This window comes from Panthera pardus, unplaced genomic scaffold (genome assembly GCF_024362965.1).
Source record: "Panthera pardus isolate Hobbes unplaced genomic scaffold, ASM2436296v1 HiC_scaffold_8, whole genome shotgun sequence".
NCBI lineage: Eukaryota > Metazoa > Chordata > Mammalia > Carnivora > Felidae > Panthera > Panthera pardus.
Genome location: NW_026527013.1, coordinates 25983454 through 25998188, shown reverse-complemented (window position 1 = coordinate 25998188; position 14735 = coordinate 25983454). Strand labels below are relative to the sequence as shown.

The window sequence follows — 14735 nt, the reverse complement described above, 5'->3', positions numbered from 1 at the left end:
AAAAAAACCAAAGTGATCTTTTTATTTCTCTCACACAGAGAAAGTTGCTTCTGACATTTGGTATTTATTCTTCTGGATTTTTTATATGTAATTATACACATATAAAAGCAAAAACAGAGAGGGAGTCTAACATATATGGTGTTCTCTATCCTATTGGCGATGAATATCTTTTAATAACAAAAAAGTTACACTGTGACTTCTTTGACTAATCCCTTATTTTAAATATTTTAGGCTGTTCAGTTTTTAATTACTATAAAAAATACTGCTTATAACGCAAGCCTGATTTTTTTCTTAGAGTGAATTCCTAAACACAGAATTTCTTGGTCAGATGGTATGCATTAGTTTGATGTTCTTGATTCAATTTTCTGTCAAATATCAATTCCTTGAAGAAGCTTTCTCTGATGCCTTATCTAAAAATAGCCCTCTCATTCTCTAGCCTACTACTCTGCCTTTATTGGATATCACATTATATATTTGCTTACTGTTTATCTTTTCCACTGACTGTACATCTCTTCCATACTCTATCCTCAGTACTAGCAAACAAACAAGAATTATTGGTTGAATTAATGAACTGACAACATTAATGAATGCTGCCTAATCAAGGAGGTGTATTTTTAAGATTTAGTCTTGTTCCCTCAAGACTTGAACTGGAAACAATCTGTATAAAATACTTGGTTCAGAACTAGAAAACTAGTCTTGGTTACTATAACACAAGAAAACTATAGGTAGAAAAATTCCTTAGGGTAGAAAAGAAGAATAATTAAGAAGAAAGGCTGAGAAAGGGTAAGGCTGCTCCATAAATAAGCATTAAAAAAAATTAGGCCTTTTAAAAAGTTTGCAGGAAGCATTGAGAGGTTAACAGGTTCAAAATCTGAAAAGACATAATGGCCAGAGATGAACAGGACCATACGCTTGCGGATGAAGTCATGAAATACACATACTGGCACTAGGGGGCACTCAATGATGACTAGGTAAGACAACTTTAAGCCAAAAGGCAGCCCTAGTTATAGAATCTTTAGGGAAAATTGCCCATATACAGTACAGAATGGAAATATAAATTGAAATCAGATTTATATAAGCTAATGGATAAAAACATTAAATTATAATGAGCTTAAAGAATTTTCTATTCAAAAAAATATACAATCTATCCCAGAAATTCTAACTTGACCATAATAAAAAAATTTTTAAATAACTCAAATTCCCACTCAAAAATAAAACCCAGAAGACTGCTTTTTCTCAGGGATATTTTAGGGCAAATATCACAGGCCTCAGACAGTGATTTCCTTTTTTTTCTGAACTGAGATTGCTTGACTATTTAATTTCTTCTGACCCTACATCTCAAACTAAAACTTTAAAATAACATTAGTTCTTTCTTTGACAGTGAAGACAAATTAATTTTGCTTTAGGAATTTTACAATAGGATGGGAAAGAAAGGTTTCTTCTAGGGCTCTCACAATTAGAACCTAACAGTACCAGGAACTCTGGTTAGAAGAAAACCTTTGGCAGGCAGGGATCTTTCTGGTCATTTCTGGATAGCCCACACAAAGAGAAAGCAAAATGGTGGGTATGAAGAACAGCTTCTACCAATGAAGGCAGGGCAGGGATCATTGTGCTCTTCCATGTGATACATAATTTTTGTTGTAATTCAAGTGTGTTATGTGTATTAGAAATGATGTCATCAAGCTAGAAGTGCTGATGCACAGAGCAGTTCAAATTGGTGTCCTGTCCAAAGGCCCCCTGTGTAGTAACTCACTACATAACCCTGAAAGTGACAGTTTTGCCAAACCCATGTCTTCACCTATGTTCTTCCCAATCGAAGTATCTACTATTGGAGTACTAGGGGATCTTCTCTTGTATCTTCTTAAAAAAAAAAAAAAAAAAAAAAAAGCCTACCCAGAGGTCTAATTATAGTCTCAGATTCTAGGGACAAACCAAAGACATGAAAAATGGGAATCCTCCCAACTCTTACTTTCCATTCCTTTTGAATCACTACAAACAAACCATAATAATCCCCAATAGCCCTGAGATGTTCCATACCTTGAAGAACCTGTATCTGTTTACTGGACTCCTCAACTTGATTTCGATAGGCTTTTCTTTCTTCTTCCAAAAGAGCTAAAAATAAAATACAGTATATCTAATTTTGTGAGTTAATGGAAGTATTCAGAATTGAGCAGCTGGAAATTTCTAAGAAATTAAATTTTGTTTCTAAGAAGGAAACAAAAGCTAAGGAGTAAGTATTATCAGTATTAGCTGTTAGATAGTTTAAAGATTTTAGGAGCACAAAAGAGTAGTAATAAATCTATTCAATTGAATAGCAGAGTTTTCTAGACCTTGTCTCAACAAGATAATATGTGCTATTTTTTACATGAGAAGCATTCTTGCTAGTTGTTAATCAGCATTTTTGAGCTTGAGTTTTAAAAACAGACTTAAAACCCTTATGTTTACCGTCAAGCACTTGGTAAGTAAGTACTGACTAACAGAAAGTTCTGAGTTCCTCCTGGGGATGTGAATCTTCCTCCAGATCAGGAAGGCCATCTTAGAGAACAGCGAGGACTCCACAGGCCACTTATTTTCTCTTTGTTTTGCTAAGACTTTCTAAGATACTAGTGACTGCAACTAGGTAGTTATTGTGAAAGATACGGAAATGTAAGCTCTGGAGAATAACAGTTATGACTCCACCGGCCTATGACACTATGGATAAGTAAACTACTAGAAAAGAAAGTGGTCGGGACACAGCGAGAGATTCTATACTTTTATCTTGCCTGGTTCCTCCCATTTACTGAAGAATACGCTATAAAATCACAGGGAATGTAAACTTCCCTCATCTTCTACTGAGGAGCCAACATTAGGTGTAACTAAAACTTTGAAAGTGAAATACATGATGTTTTTTCCTTTTGTTGTACTTAATATATAATCAACTGTTAAGATCTTTTATTGGTACAGATCCTTCTTGATCTTCACATCAACAATGTGAACGAAGTAGAGCAACGGGGCCTCTCCCCACTTTATTGATCTGAAATACCAGTTCAGGGAGGGTAAGTGAATGTTCCAAGATCACATATCCAATAACGCTGTGGGTCTGGAACAAGATACCACGCCTCTGGATTCAGTGATATCACATTGCTTCCACGTCCCCTAAAGAATCAAAGTAATCTTGATCTCACCTTGAAGTTCAAAGCATTTTTGTTTACTTGCTCTAGCTAGTTCCTGGGCTTCAATCAATTCCTTGCGCAGATGCTGAATTTCTTGTTTTGCCTCAATTTCTGACTGTGCGCCCTGCAAGTCATCTGACAAAAATATGTTTATTTTAAAAGCAAGAGTCAGTATCACACTATAACCTCTACATCCACGTATTAGCCATCTGTTTCATGTTTAGACATGCACAGTTAAAGAACATAGTACAACTAAGTTAAGTAAAATTTAGAAGCAAATTATATTAAGCATTTTAGTCATTTTGCCCTGGACAAAGAACACAAGTACAGTTAAATATATATTAGTAATTCATAGCAATGGTATTATAAAACATATTAATATATACTAAGTTATACATTTCACTCATGTAGAGCTCATGTAAGGCTTGACATTCAGTAAGATGGGCATAATGCCAGTCTTCTTTATTTTGAAATTGCTTGATAACAAGTCAGTAAAATTTCACTTGGAACTGGAAATGGAAAACAAAAACAAACTTTTCTTCAAGAAAAAGTATTTTAGCATTATTTCCCCAGTTGTGGGAAACATAATAAGAAATCTCCACCGTTCTCACTTTGTCATCAGTATTTCCCCAATGCTACACACACAACAAATACCTGCTCAATAATTAAATGATGTGATCTAAATGATTTTATCAAAATAAATTAGATCCAGCATTACGTCTCAAATATGCCCCGTCCTTTAATGTCTTTCCTCTCGTCACTCTGTTCATCTTTTACCGTATTAAAATTTTTTGCAATTTTTTTAAAGTTTATTTATTTGTGTGTGTGTGTGTGTGTGTGTGTGTGTGTAAGAGAGAGAGAGAGAGAGAGCAGAGACAGAGATAGAGACAGAGAGAGAGAGAGAGAAAGCACATGAGTGTGAACGAAGAGGAGCAGAGAGAGAATCCCAAGCAGGCTCTGTGCTGTCAGAGCAGAACCCGAAACAGGGCTCAATCTCACGATCCTGGGATCATAACCTGAGCTGAAATCAAGAGTTGAATGCTTTAACTGACTGAGTCACCCAGGTGCCCCAAAATTTTCTGCTATTGAACACTGCCTGAAATAAGTATATTATCAGTTAGACCATATTCTTCTAGTGCATTCTATTTGACTATTACTTTGGCTTACAAGTAGCTCAGGCATAACTACTAAAAAAAGAGCCAAGAGGGGCACCTAGCTGGCTTGGTTGGTAAAGCATCGGGGTTGTAAGTTTGAGCCCCAGGTTGGGTATAGAGATTACTTAAAAATAAAATCTTAAAAAAAAAAAAAGCTAAAAATAAAAGTTTACAATATGATTACAGCTGGTCTTAGATGTTACATACCCATATTTTCATACTCCTAGACTATATCCTACTTTTTCCTGCAGGGAAAAGTAATTTTGAGCTTGGTTTCATTTATTCTAGTCAACCTATCAATTCCTCCTTCAAATGGTCTCTTGGTAAAGAGGGAGGCATGTAAACAGAGAGAGATTTTCCAGTTGGCAGGAGCACTGTCACAGCAACTACAAAATTTCTCTTCTAACACCACACATTAGAGTCTGCAAAAGTCCCAGCTGCCCATCTCTGGATTTGTCATTACGTAGGACAGTGTCGTTATTGTCAGGAGTATTTAGGAGGGATGTGTCATGACGCCTGCACGTTATTTTCAAGTGGGTTAGCAAAAAAAAAAAAAAAACACACCAAAAACTACATAAAATCCTTCAGTGGATAATTTCTTAGTTCTCTGTGTGTGTGTGTGTGTTTAAATTTTATTTTTATTTATCTATTTTTTATCTTAAGAAAAAGTTTTTAATATTTATTTTTGAGAGTGTGCATGTGTGCGCGTGCGCACACACACACATACACACACACACACACACACGAGATGGGGGGAGGCAGAGAGTGAAGGGGACAAAGAATCCAAAGTAGGTTCCAGGCTCCAAGCTGTCAGCACAGAGCCCGATATGGGGCTCAAACCCACGAACTATGAGATCATGACCTGAGCTGAAGTTGGATGCTTAACTGACTGAGCCACCCAGGCGCCCCAGTTTATTTATTTGTTTTTCAAATGTTTATTTGAGAGAGAGCACACGAGAGTGGGGAAGGGGCAGAGAGAGAGGGAGACAGAGGATCTGAAGTGAGCCCTGCACTGACAGCAGCAAGCCCAACATGGGGCTCGAACTCAGGAACTGTGAGATCATGACCAGAGCCGAAGTTGGATGTTTAACTGACTGAGCCACCCTGGCACCCCTAAGTTATATTTTATTTATTTTGAGAGAGATAAAGACAGAAAGAGAGGGAGGAGGAGGGGCAGACAGAGAAGGAGAGACAGAATTCCAAACAGGCTCCACAGCCCAACGTGGGGTTCCATCCCAGGAACTGTGAGATCATGACCTGAGCCGCAATCAAGAGCCAGATGCTCAACCAACTGAGCCAACCAGGTGCCACTGTTTGTGTTTTTTTTTTTTTTTAACTTAGCCCTTTTGACATTTGGGGCTGAATAATTCTTTATTCAGGAGGCTGTCCTGTAGATTGTGACATGGGTTTTTGTTTTTGTTTTGTTTTTTGGTGCAAAAAGGTGATTTTATTAAAGCACAGGGACAGGATCCATGGGCAGAAAGAGCTGCCAATTGTGAGATGTTTAGTAGTTTCCCTGGTCCCTATTCATTAGATGCCACTAGCATTCCTTCTGAGTTGTACTAACCAAACGTTTCCATATATTGCCAAACGTCCCTCTGGGAATAAAACTGCTCCACGTTGAGAACTACTGTTCCATCTTAATAATTTGATAACCAAGAACAAACAAATCTATACATAGACTTCTCTTCCACAGAAGCACTGATTAGTACCTCTGAAACTGCTTTTTGTATATTCTAAAAGTGATCAAATAAATACTGTAGATAAAGAGAGCCAGGTTTCTCATCGTTGGAGAATAGAATTAAAGATATGGAAACAGGGAAGACAAAATTAATCCTGTGGTGTAGGGTACGAATTAGAGTATGAACTCAAATAGATCTGAATGTGTAGACAAATGCAGATGTAGAAATAAATACAGGTACGTGAGGCTGTATATATACACATACACATATGTGTGGGCATAAGTATATGTGTACATCTATTTCTTAAATGTCTGCTGAGTGGGCCTAGAAGCAATGAACACACCAAATACTCAGATCTTAGTTTCTAAATACTATTCTCCACTGAAAGAGAACTAGAGCTCTTTGGAGAAATTGTTGATTTCATTGCTAAGGGTAGGAAAGTACAAGATGAACGTAAAACATCTTTTGGGTCAGAAAGTAGGAAAGGGTTCGAAGAATGGTTGGTTCATGTTGAAAAGATACAAGGGGCTCCCACTGGCCAAACATGGGACAATGTGAGCATCAAAATAAATAATGACAAAGAGAGGTTATAAGCCACTGAATAACACATTAGTCCATGATGTCACAATGATGTAAGTAAAGGAAGGAAGGAAAGAAAGAAGGAAGAGAGGGAGGGAAGGGAAGAGAAGAAAATTCTTCCTTATATTAGAAAGCCAGCTGACAAATGTAGAAGGAATGAGAATTAGGAAATTACTATTTGGCAACTATTATAGTAATAATTGATTCAGGCAAGAAGCCTCAGTAGATGCTACCACTAAGTAGATAAAAGTTGAGAAGTAACAGGATATGTATACAAGGTTAACATCACCAGTGACAGAACAATTCAACATCAGTTGTCACTTGATATGATGTCCAATGTTATTACTGAGGAACATTGCACAAATAACCGTGCTTTTCAAAAATGTCAATGTGACGAAACACAAAGACTGAGGAATTGTTCCAGATTAAAGGAGAACAAAGACACATGATACTGAATACAATGTATGACTCAAGATATTCTCTTATAATGACATTATTTTTCTTTATAAAAGACATTATTGACACAACTGACAAGATGTGTGTGAATAAGGTCTGTGAATGTGATCATGTAATATATCCATGTTACTTTCCTAACTGTGAAAGTTACATGGTGGCTATGTAAGAGAAACAGGAAATAAACACTGGAGTATTCAGGAGTAAAGGCTAGCAGGTCTGCAATCTACTCTCAATCGGTCAGGGAGAGAGAGGAAGGTGGATGGAGGAGGGAAGGAGATGGATAAATCAAATCCTGTAAAGTGGTAACAGCAAATGCAGTGAAATGTTAACATTTGGAGAAATCTGGATGAAGAGTACATGGAATTCTTTGTTCTATTCTTATAACTTTTCTTTAAGTCTGAAACTGTATTAAAATAAAAAGTTAAGGTGTGCCTGGGTGGCTCCGTTGGTTAAGCATTTAAGTCTTGATTTCGGCTCAGGTCATGATCTCACGGTTTGTGAGACTGAGCCCCATGTTGAACTCCATGCTGACAGTGTGGAGCCCACTTGGGATTCTCTTCCTCTCCCTCTGCCCCTCCTCCACTCACATGCTTGCTCTCTCTCTCCCTCAATAAATAAATACACTTAAAATTTAAAAAATACTTTACTAAAATAAAAAGTTAAAAGAAGAATTTCTAAAAACACATATCTACATATACATACAAAAAAGAAAAAAATTAAAATAAAGAAAATATGGCAAAACACTAACAACTGTTGAATCATAAATATATGAGTGTTTTTGGTACTCTTCAACTTTTCTTGTGTTTGAAATTTTTCATAATTAAAAAAGATAAGTGAAATTACCAATCCCAATGCTACAATCTTAGAATAAGCACCAATCATTTCTGTCCAAATTCGTGCCCTTAACCTTTCCTGCCCTTCTGCATTCTATCCTACACGGGGATATTAAAGCAATTCTCTTACTTACATCAAGAACCTATATTGACTTTCTTTTGTATCAAGTGCAGACATCTTTATCTGACTTCTAAATTTCTCCACAATCCAGTCATTACTTATTTTCCACTAGTCACTAATATACTCAATCCCTACTAGTCTCCTTAGTAGCTCTGCCTCATGACTACTTTCCTCACACACTTTTGTTCATGCATTCTCTTTTACTCCTCCAAGCCTGCCCATCCTTTAAAGCCCAGGCTGAAGCTTCTGCATCTAACTCCCTGACATCTAACTCCTAGTGCACAGAGGTCTCTTGCCTGATTTCAAGAGCTTGACAGTAAAACCTAAGCAAACTGATAAGCTCTTTACAAGTTCTCTTAATTGTTCAATAGCATTTTCTTTCATTAAATTTTTTTTTTTTAATTTTAGAGAGAGAGTGTGGGAATGGGGAAGGGGCAGAGGGAGACTGAGAAAGAATACCAAGCAGGCTCCACACTCAGCACAGGGTCCAATGTGGGGCTCAATCCTACAACTCTGGGATCATGACCTGAGCCAAAATCAAGACTTAAATCCTCAACCGACGGAGCCACCCAGGCACCCCTAGTTTCATTTTTTAAAGGAGCATGAACCCATATAGATACATAAAAGTTTGGAAGAGACCTACTCATTTCATTTTACAAATGAGGAAATAAAAGTCCAGAGATCTGAAATGGCTTACACATCTGGGAAGTGGTAGAGAGAGGACTAGAATTCTCACTCTAATCCAATTGTCTTTCCATGGTAACTTCTTAGTTATATCGCAGAAATTAGCTTTAATTAGCATCCATTCCTAACAACCAACTCTTATTTTTTCTTCAGAAATAAGAGGGTTCCTATCAGGGATTTCCTTTTAGTAACGCATGTTAAATGCATATATGTTTCACACTTATGCTCCATACTCTATGGAAATACTATATACTCCATCTAATACAATGCTAGACATACAATGGACACTTAACTATCTGATTAATGATATACAAGGTAACCAAAGATTTGCATCTAAAATGTGTAGATTTAAAAAATAAACATAATAATCATATATGAATACAATAACTAGAGAACTATTTCATTTTATAAATGAAGAATCATATATAATCCATCTTTAAGGTCTATTAAAGCAGACAGTTTTTGTCTGCAGCAGAACAATTCCCTTGATCAGTGATGTTGTGAAACAAAACTAATACTTGTTTTTTAAACTAAAAACAATGGAACAGATTTTATGTTAAGTAATTATGTTTCAGAAAACTAAATATAATCTACACATTAATAAATTGTGCTAACAAGGGATTTACTATTTGCAAATTATTTCTTTGTACCACATAGGAAAAAGGATCGGCATTTTAATTAGAGCAAATAAGATGCCATGTATCAAATAATGGACATGTACAAATTCTACATAGTGTTTGATCATAGAAGTTGAAGATACTGATCAAAAATCTTTACAAATTAAATATAATATAATATAATACAATATAATATAATATACACAAAGACTATATTCAAACTAGTCAAGTAAGTACTGTACAGATCCTGTTTACAGAAAACCAAGTGCCAATTTTTTTTATCAAAGACCAATAAGCAAATCTTTTTCTGCTAAGGTTGATAAGTGCACACTGTATTTCATATGGTTATGTGGGAAAATGCATTATTAGTTTACTATGGCTTGGATCCTCTCTCATAGTGCCTTACTTTTGTCACAGGAAGGGATTTTTTGTATGAAGCTACTTTACAATCTTGGGGAAAGTGTTGTGATGAGGACTGGTGGAAAGTGTTTAGCTGAAAATAAGTGAAAGCCTTTCTAAGCCAAATCCATTTTATTTAGATGTGCAAGTCAAGCAGAAATAAATGTTTTTTAGGAACCATGATAAAGTGGAAAGATTAACAGAATCTGTTTTCTCCTTCACATAAATAGTGTATCCTTAGAACTGCCTGGTGTATGTAGTCTGGGCTAGGGGCCAGCTTTTCTTAGACTAAGGCTAAATTCTGTAAAGAGATCCACACCATAGAAGAACCCACGAAATGAATCAGCCCTGGCACACAGAATACAGACAAGATATCCTCAACTGAATTTGGTGTTTTAACTTAGAGGTTTTAAACTTAAATTCTGGAGGTTTGATTTAAAACCTGACCTTTGCTTTAAACATGGTTGAGATACTCCGGATCATGTGGAAAAGGGCCAAATCAAAGCACTTCTTCCCAAGTTCTATTTTGCATGTGTGTGTTGAAGGCTGACGTAGCCTCAACGCCATGATAGTTACCTCATCAACTAACAGAAGTGATCTGGCTGAGGCAGCTGGCCAGGTGAATGCACCCTCTTTCTACTACGACTGCTGTCCCTTTGGAAGGTCTGGCAGTTGCAGGCTTGGTTGATGAGAATAACCATCACAGTGCAGAAAGATCATTTTTCCGTCATAAGTATGTGCAGCCATGTGAGATAGTCCTAGGTGGCACCCTAACTATGAATTTAAGTTTGGCAGCATCCTTTTACTGCCGGTTCTCGCTTCTTTGCCATTCCTTCTGACCAGCCGGGTTCTTGACAACTGGTTCTTTTGCTGGCTCCTCCATCCTCCCCATTGTCCTTTTCTTTCTCCTTAAGTTCTCCCTGCTATAATGGTCCAATTCTCTTATGCAGAAAATTCCCAAACACGTTACCGCCTTTTTTCTGACCAAGTCTTACCTTTCATCACATTTGTGCCACATAGCCTGTGCTCCATTACACTTGTGTTCTTGTACACTTCCCTGTCTCTGACAGATGTTATTCAGACTTTAAACATTATTTCTACTTGTAAATGAAGGCGGTATTTTAAAGAAATGCATGGCTCCTTTTCCCTTCTTGGCATACTCTGACTTATCTTTAACCACCTTATTTAGCGAGCCTATCCTGACTACTGTTCTACCCAAACCCTGCCCTAGCCAGGAAGTTAGCTGTGCTCTCCAAAGTTTCTACCACACCCATTAAAACATTTACTATACTATCAACATATCTCTTTCCTCCATATGACTACAGCCTCCTCATGTGTCGTACCTCTGTATCTCTTGGGTCAATAAATATCTCAGAAATAAGTGAAAATGACTTTCTGGCCCTACTTTCTGTCTTGCACTTCCAACTGCATTTCTGGTTCCTTGGATGACAATACAAAACTGGAGCACCTCTGAATGTGAAAGGAAGCACTTTTAATAATTGTGCTGGGACCATGGGCATAAATGGTTCCAGGCAAACCAGAATCTGTGTTCAGGTCACCCTCTCTGTTCAATGATGCGAACAGGAAGTGATGTTTCAAACTTAAACCATCACTTTCCTCACAGGACATCTCTTCTTCCAGAAATAATATTCTTGTTAATAACACTACCATCCTTTTAGTAACTCAGGGTCAAATGCTGGAATTCTATCTAACTTCCATTTATCTCTCATATTCAGTTCCTTAGGACTACAGATTCAAGGTAAGATTACTGAAGGAAAGATGATAAAGACAAGAACGGGGACCCAAACTGGATTTTGTTCTTTGTTTAAATTTTCACAGCAGGCATTCTAGTTCATACTCTCAATGATTACCTAAGCCTCCTAACTGGTTGCCTTACCTCCAGCCTCTACCTATTCCAGTTCATCCAACAAATCGCCCCAAAATACAGGTCTCTCATATCATTTCTGCACTTAGAAGCTATAGAACTCTGCCAAAAGAATCACTGCAATCTACAAAACACTCAAATGATTATGTGAACAAACTTTAATTGTACTTGTCAAACCCAACCCAAATTATCTAGCTTGTGGTTTCTAATATTCCCTTTGTCTAAGAAGGTATCTCGATCTTCTCCTCTTATAATCATACCCGCTTAAAAAAATCTGTATCTCGATAGATAAGAAAGGTAAGAAAAACAAAAAAGATCTCTAAAAGAAAAACAAAAAAATAAATAACTGTAATGCTATTACCACACTGCAAATAACAAGCAATTCCTTAATATCAAGTATCTAGTCAGTATTAAAGTTTTCCCACTGTCTCAAATTCTTTTTGAGTTGGATTGTATGAAGTTCCAAACAAGGTTCACACACTGCATTTAGTTGACATATCTCTTATATCTCTTTTAATTCATAGGCTTCCCAATCCTCCTTTCCTTTTTATCCACAAACCTTGCAATTTACTTTTGTGTGTCCTAGAAAATTCTCCACATTCTGGATTTCGCTGTTGTATCCCCAGCACCTCATTTAGGTAATGTCCCTAGTTCTTTACACATCCTGCAAGTTGGCAGTTGGATCTAGAATCCCAACCAGATTCAGGACTCAGTTTTTGTCACTGAACAGGCCATATGTGTATGACACACTTTCAGGACCATCTCAAATGATACTTCCTTCATGAGGCTCAAATTGCCTTTCCTGCCCATCTTCCAAGATAAACAAAAAGGAACAAAAAAACTGCCCATTCTTTCTTTCTCTGTCCTTAAACAACCACCAGGAAGCAGCTTATCATCTATACCTCTCCTATCACCAATTGGACTAGAAACTCCTCAAACCCCAAGGACAGTCTTATCAGAGTTTAAAACCACTGAAGTCCCTGGCATAGTTCTTTATATAGAGCAAACTTGCATTAGATACTACTTAGACTGAATTCTGGTTTTCTTTTTACCTTTTTTGGGGAAATGATTAAACATACAGAAACTTGCGGTTCAAGTCACATCTTTGTTTCTCCCTCAAAAATGTCATAAATTGGTTGAAAATAAATTTTCAGGAAAAAGGCACTACTGCTATCCTCATTTTATTTATATCTCATGGTGAATATTTGATCTATTTCATTCTCTTCCTCATACTAGGTGATTAACACGAAAGGTAGCACATTATAATTCTAAATCAAGATTGGCCCTTTTTTTTTTTAGAAGGGAAAGAATAAAATTTAAAAACAGTGGTTCAGGGGTGCCCGGGCGGCTCAGTCAGTTAAGCGTCTGACTTCAGCTCAGGTCATGATCTCACGGTTTGTGGGTTCAAGCCCCGCATTGGGCTCTGTGCTGACAGCTCAGAGCCTAGAGCCTGCTTCAGATTCTATGTCGCCCACTGTCTCTGCCCCCCACCCCCCACTTGCACTCTGTCTCTCAAAAATGAATAAACATTAAAAAAAATTTGAAAAGAAACAAAAACAAGAACAGCGGTTCAAAAAGTCAAGCACAGGGGTTCAAGGAGGAAAAAAAAGGACAACTACTTTGTACTACTTTGTACAACTCTCAAGGTTAACCCTATGGCTTAATAATTGATATTTTTCATTTAAGAGAAAAGTTCCGTCAGCCCACTAAACCTAATCATAGAGATTACAAAGCATAACCACATACAATCAACCATAACCCAAGTGCTTCTAATAGGTGCCAGTGGATATATTATTTTCAAGAAATCATACAAGTCTTACAAAAGAGAAACAATGGAAAAACAACCATTTAGGCTTATCACCACTAACTGCTTCCCCTAAAAGATATAGTAGGAAATAATAGTTTTTAAACCCCATAATCTTATTCAATTAATGAAAAGTTACTCTTTAACACATAGGTCTGCTTTTGTCAATCACCAACATCATTATTAGCAGTGTCTTCATCATGATGCTTAACAGGTTATGTTCCCAGCACCATGGTGAGTGATCTACGTGCATTATATCATTTAATCCTCACAATAAATTTCAATTTGACAAACGAAAAAAACTGAAGCACAAAGCGGGTAAGCAATTTGCCTAAGGACAAATTACAAATAAATGGCGGAGCTGGGACTGAACCCAGAGCTCTCTGACTCAACTTCTTAGGTAGAGTGTGTCACTTTCCTAACGCTCTATGGTTTTATAACTTTGATGTAAGAGGTCTATTGTTAATTCAATCAACAAATAACTGAACATCTGGCATTGTGGTAGGCAACAGGATAAAAGTAAAATATAAAACAGACTGACACATAAAATCACAAGAGCACTAGTAACAGTTGAATATAATTAACACAAGCATAATTGTTACTTATAAATCAATCTGCACTTGGCTGCTGAAAAGATTTCTGGGAGATTTCTATAGTAAAAAAGACCGTAAAACAGCTACTTTTGTATGACAGGTGCTCATTACTCTTGTTTCTCTATGTTCCCACAAAGGCCCAGGGGTTCCGGCAGTTTTTGAGCATCAGTAACAGTTTACACAGCAACAGTATTGCATTTCTGAGAAGAATCAGAAATGCTCCAAGATGAGACTTCTAGACTATGCAAACATTAACTCAGACTTATTACTACAACGCTAGAAAAAAAAGCATGCCTCATCAACACCAAAGGTCACCTGGGAAGAGTGCAGATCAGTAAGAGTGCCAGAAAAGTACTGGAAACTATGATTGTACTGAAAGACAGGTTGACAATTGTGCTGCCTGGGCCAGTAATCCTCAGAGCTTCCCTTAGTAATGGAATTCAGTCAGAGGTACCTCAAAGAGTGATGCGAGCTTTACTATCCAGGGGGAAGAAGAGAGAAGGCCAGGATGCCCAGATTAAGGATCTCTAAAAGAATCTGGGTAATCTCTTTGTTAATTCCTATCACTGACAACTAGGCCAGCAGCAGGGTCATATAGGGTGAAACTAAGGCTTCCTTATATAATCCAAAACCCAGGGTCTGGACTAAGAGATTCCTTAAAAGCCCAGCCAGAAGCATAAGCATCTCTACACAGAGAAACTTCCACAGGCTGTTTTTGCTCATTCCAGACGGTTGCCTACGGTTAGTCCAGTGGGCTGAACTTATATGTCAACTTA

At 37.2% G+C, this 14735-nt stretch overlaps 1 protein-coding gene across 31 annotated transcripts in view; it reads right to left on the bottom strand.

Annotated features, from left to right (window-relative positions):
* Nucleotides 1–14735, bottom strand: part of SLMAP (sarcolemma associated protein) — a 148728-nt gene that overhangs the window by 14275 nt on the left and 119718 nt on the right. For 21 of the 31 annotated variants that reach the window (XM_019469959.2, XM_019469957.2, XM_019469963.2 and 18 more), the window contains 2 exons: nucleotides 3165–3287; nucleotides 2038–2112 (listed from right to left, as the gene is read on the bottom strand). In XM_019469959.2, the coding sequence (XP_019325504.1) occupies nucleotides 2038–2112; nucleotides 3165–3287 (198 nt within the window). The remainder of the gene's footprint in view (nucleotides 1–2037; nucleotides 2113–3164; nucleotides 3288–14735) is intronic. The other 10 variants (XM_019469969.2, XM_053898070.1, XM_053898074.1 and 7 more) reach the window with 1 other exon arrangement.